General features: G+C 33.1%; 1 protein-coding gene across 1 annotated transcript; it reads right to left on the bottom strand.

Annotated features, from left to right (window-relative positions):
- Positions 1-1,688: 1,688 nt before the first annotated feature.
- LOC131019361 (basic blue protein-like) lies at positions 1,689-3,120 on the bottom strand. Its single transcript, XM_057947891.1, has 2 exons — positions 2,725-3,120; positions 1,689-1,955 (listed from the first exon to the last, which is right to left on the bottom strand). The coding sequence occupies exons 1-2, from the start codon at positions 2,894-2,896 to the stop codon at positions 1,756-1,758; spliced, it is 372 nt and encodes a 123-aa protein (XP_057803874.1). The 5' UTR covers positions 2,897-3,120; the 3' UTR covers positions 1,689-1,755.

Raw genomic sequence — 3,120 nt, 5'->3', positions numbered from 1 at the left:
CTATGAGATATTTGATACTCATGATAAATACATGGATACTTTAGAGAGTTCTGGCATACCCTATCAATATATTATTGGTGTGCTAAGATTGTGACAGTCCTTTGACATGAGGAAAATACTTATCTTACTTATTAAATGATATACTTTGACCAAGTACACTGCTTGCACTCCAACCGAATGGGTAGATACAAGTTGTGTTGGGTATATAAGGATATAAGAGAATATGATAGTTGTGCTAAGATTAGAATTCATTCCTCGATTGACATTTCGAGAAGAACACTCACTTTCTCTATATCATTTTACCATTAAGTCACTGACCAATGCAAAATATGTTTGAACTTAAAAAAGTTGAACATGATCAATATAAGTCATTTAATAAAGATGAAATAAATTGATTGAGTTATTGGAAAGAAACAAATGGCAAATTTTAGGCTCAATCGAGTGGTTTGTGAATAAAAGTATGTTACTATATCCTCACATAAATGTTTTTGTTTACATAGTCCACATAAACATTATTCATATATCGAGTTTGCTACACAACGCAGTCTAGAATTTTGTGTAAAGTTTAATTAGATTATCGTCGTTAATGGAGACTTATAAGGTCACACTTTATGTGTATTGTTCATCCGCTCAAGGGTGCAAAGATAGTGCATGATGTTTGATCTAATGCTAGTCTAAGTGGGAAATTAAAAAATATATGGACTACATTCAGATATATTTGATAATATTATTTTGGGCTTTAGCTAATTAATAAATAGTTGGACTATTGGATTAATTAATGGGAAACAAAAGAAAGACACGGCCTGATTTACTTAGGGTAAAGAGTCGGCTACTACTTCTATAAGAATATGAATATATTTCTTTTGTTAGTTATGTGAATTTACAGAAACACAAGAGAAAAAAAATGCTTAGAGCACTATAGAATATAATAAGAGATTTTCTAGCTTTCGAAAATTGAATTGTGCACCAAAAATTGCTCTTGCATCAAATTTGCAATACACATGGATATCATAGTATGGATTCAATTGCAGAATTTGCTACAAGATTTTTTTACTATGCAACAAGTAAATTATTTTAACTGTAATATGTTTGTTATCTCTACACACAACTCAAAATTATATCTTGACTATTCTTTTCTCTAAATATCATGAGATAATATCAAAAATTTCCAATAATATCAATATAGATAACATATACTCCCCGTTTGTTTATTACAAGATAGACAATGAAGAATGCCTCCTTATGATTATATTTTTAGGGGGAGTTTACTTTGGAGGATAAGTCTTGATAAATAAAAATAGTAAGATTAATCCCATGTTTACTTTGATGGATTTGAATTTTGGAATATTCCAAAACCCTTAATTATTTTTATCATTTAAATTAATTTTATTTGATTTTTATCTATTGAAACAATGGGATTGAAGATGCACATCTTATCAATCATGCAATGTAAACATCCCCTAAGGGACTAGATACATTTTCTTTCAAACTAATAGGGAATTCCCAATGTCTATAAGCGAATTTTTATAGTATTATTTTAATGGTATCATCGAATCGTCTTTTCCTTTTTTTGTTGACCAACTAATCCGAATTCCACGATTTGCTTTATATTTCCAGTTTACTTGGATTTTGGTGGCCACTAATTATGCAAACTATCCCTCAAATCCCATGGAATCGACATAAAATCATAAGGAAAAGTAAAGTTGATTAATAGTTATTTAGTATTATTGCATCAAGTAGTGGATAATTGTATAATTAGGAAGCAGAGACAGCAACTTTCATTCCAGATTGGCAGTGGCCAGCAATGCTGCAGATGAAGAAACTCTGTCCCTTTTTAAGCTTGATCTGATCCTTCCCACTCTGATAAACTTTGGCGCTCGAAGGGGCGCTGCAACTATCGTAGCCCTTCTTGTCCACCGCCACCATATTGTGGATCCCCGAATTGTAGTTGAACACTGTAACAAACCAAAAACATGGTAACACGTTTTCCCTCCCATCAATACTTCCAAAGTTCGAGTTATTTAGAGGAGTTAGTGTATATATCTTTCTCCAAAAAATATAAAACTTAGGTATAAATTAAGTATTCAACGTTTAATCAAATGTTAGTGGCGTCTTAGAATTAGACTCATCTTATGTATTAAAGATGTGATCATTATTAAGTTGATGTGAAACAAACGGAGTAGCTTTAACACGCCCCACACGTGTAGGTCGGTATAACTCATCGACAACTATTAAATAAATGAATAAATCATCATTAAATTTTAGCATGTTCTGATATCATATTAAAATTGGTAATATATTCTCTTTTAAATATATTGGTCATTTCTTACATTTAAAAGGCCTCATCGGGGGACCATTAGATTTAGGCTCTTCATATATAAAAGACAAGTCATTACTAAATTGATATCATATTAGAATTGATCGCATCTTTTTTTAGAATGTCTTATATGTGGAATACTAGAATTGAGCTCAACTTAAGTCCATGTGAGATAGATAGAGTGGTTGTAACACGGTCTCACGTGCACGTACCATATTCTATAATTAGTCGCATCTTTTCTTAAAAGGTCTTATAAGTGAAAAGGATACTCCAAATTTAAATACTGAAAGCAGGATCATGATCAAATCGACGTGTGGCAGATAGAATAACTTTAATTACCATAGTGTAACAAAATAATCAACGTTAACAAGAAACTATTATGTGTATATATTGTTGGTTTCGCTTACCAAGGGTATCACCGGCCTTAAAGCGCTTGCCTTTGGGCCAAGCATCGACGTTGAAGGTCCAGCCGCCGGCGCCGCCCACCACGTACGAGGCGGCTTCCGCCACTTGAGGCAGCATAAGCATACCCATTATCACCATAGCAACAACTATCGCACTGCCTCTTCCCTTAGCCATCTTCTTCTCTCTCTTACTCACTAGCTATATATGATGTGTGAACTAATTGTGTGGTGGCATTAATCAAACTGCGAATTGTTTGTATTTATAGACAAGGGAAATGATGGTATTGGCGCTTTGATGAGGGAGGGCCCACGTTTTCTTTTCTAAAGATAAAAGAGAAGAAAATAAAATCAGTCTAAGGATATACCGCACTTAATTTCTTCTGCTTTAAATCATATCCC

The sequence above is a fragment of the Salvia miltiorrhiza genome, chromosome 4, assembly GCF_028751815.1.
Source record: "Salvia miltiorrhiza cultivar Shanhuang (shh) chromosome 4, IMPLAD_Smil_shh, whole genome shotgun sequence".
Classification (NCBI taxonomy): domain Eukaryota; kingdom Viridiplantae; phylum Streptophyta; class Magnoliopsida; order Lamiales; family Lamiaceae; genus Salvia; species Salvia miltiorrhiza.
The sequence above is the reverse complement of the archived record's forward strand: the minus strand, read 5'-3'. Positions and strand labels throughout refer to the sequence as shown.

Bases quoted from the DNA above. Each gene is read 5' to 3' on its own strand.
- LOC131019361 (XM_057947891.1), bottom strand. From the start codon at position 2,896: ATGGCTAAGGGAAGAGGCAGTGCGATAGTTGTTGCTATGGTGATAATG. The intron at 1,956-2,724 runs GTAAGCGAAACC...GGTTTGTTACAG, and splicing joins TAAGGCCGGTGATACCCTTG to TGTTCAACTACAATTCGGGG.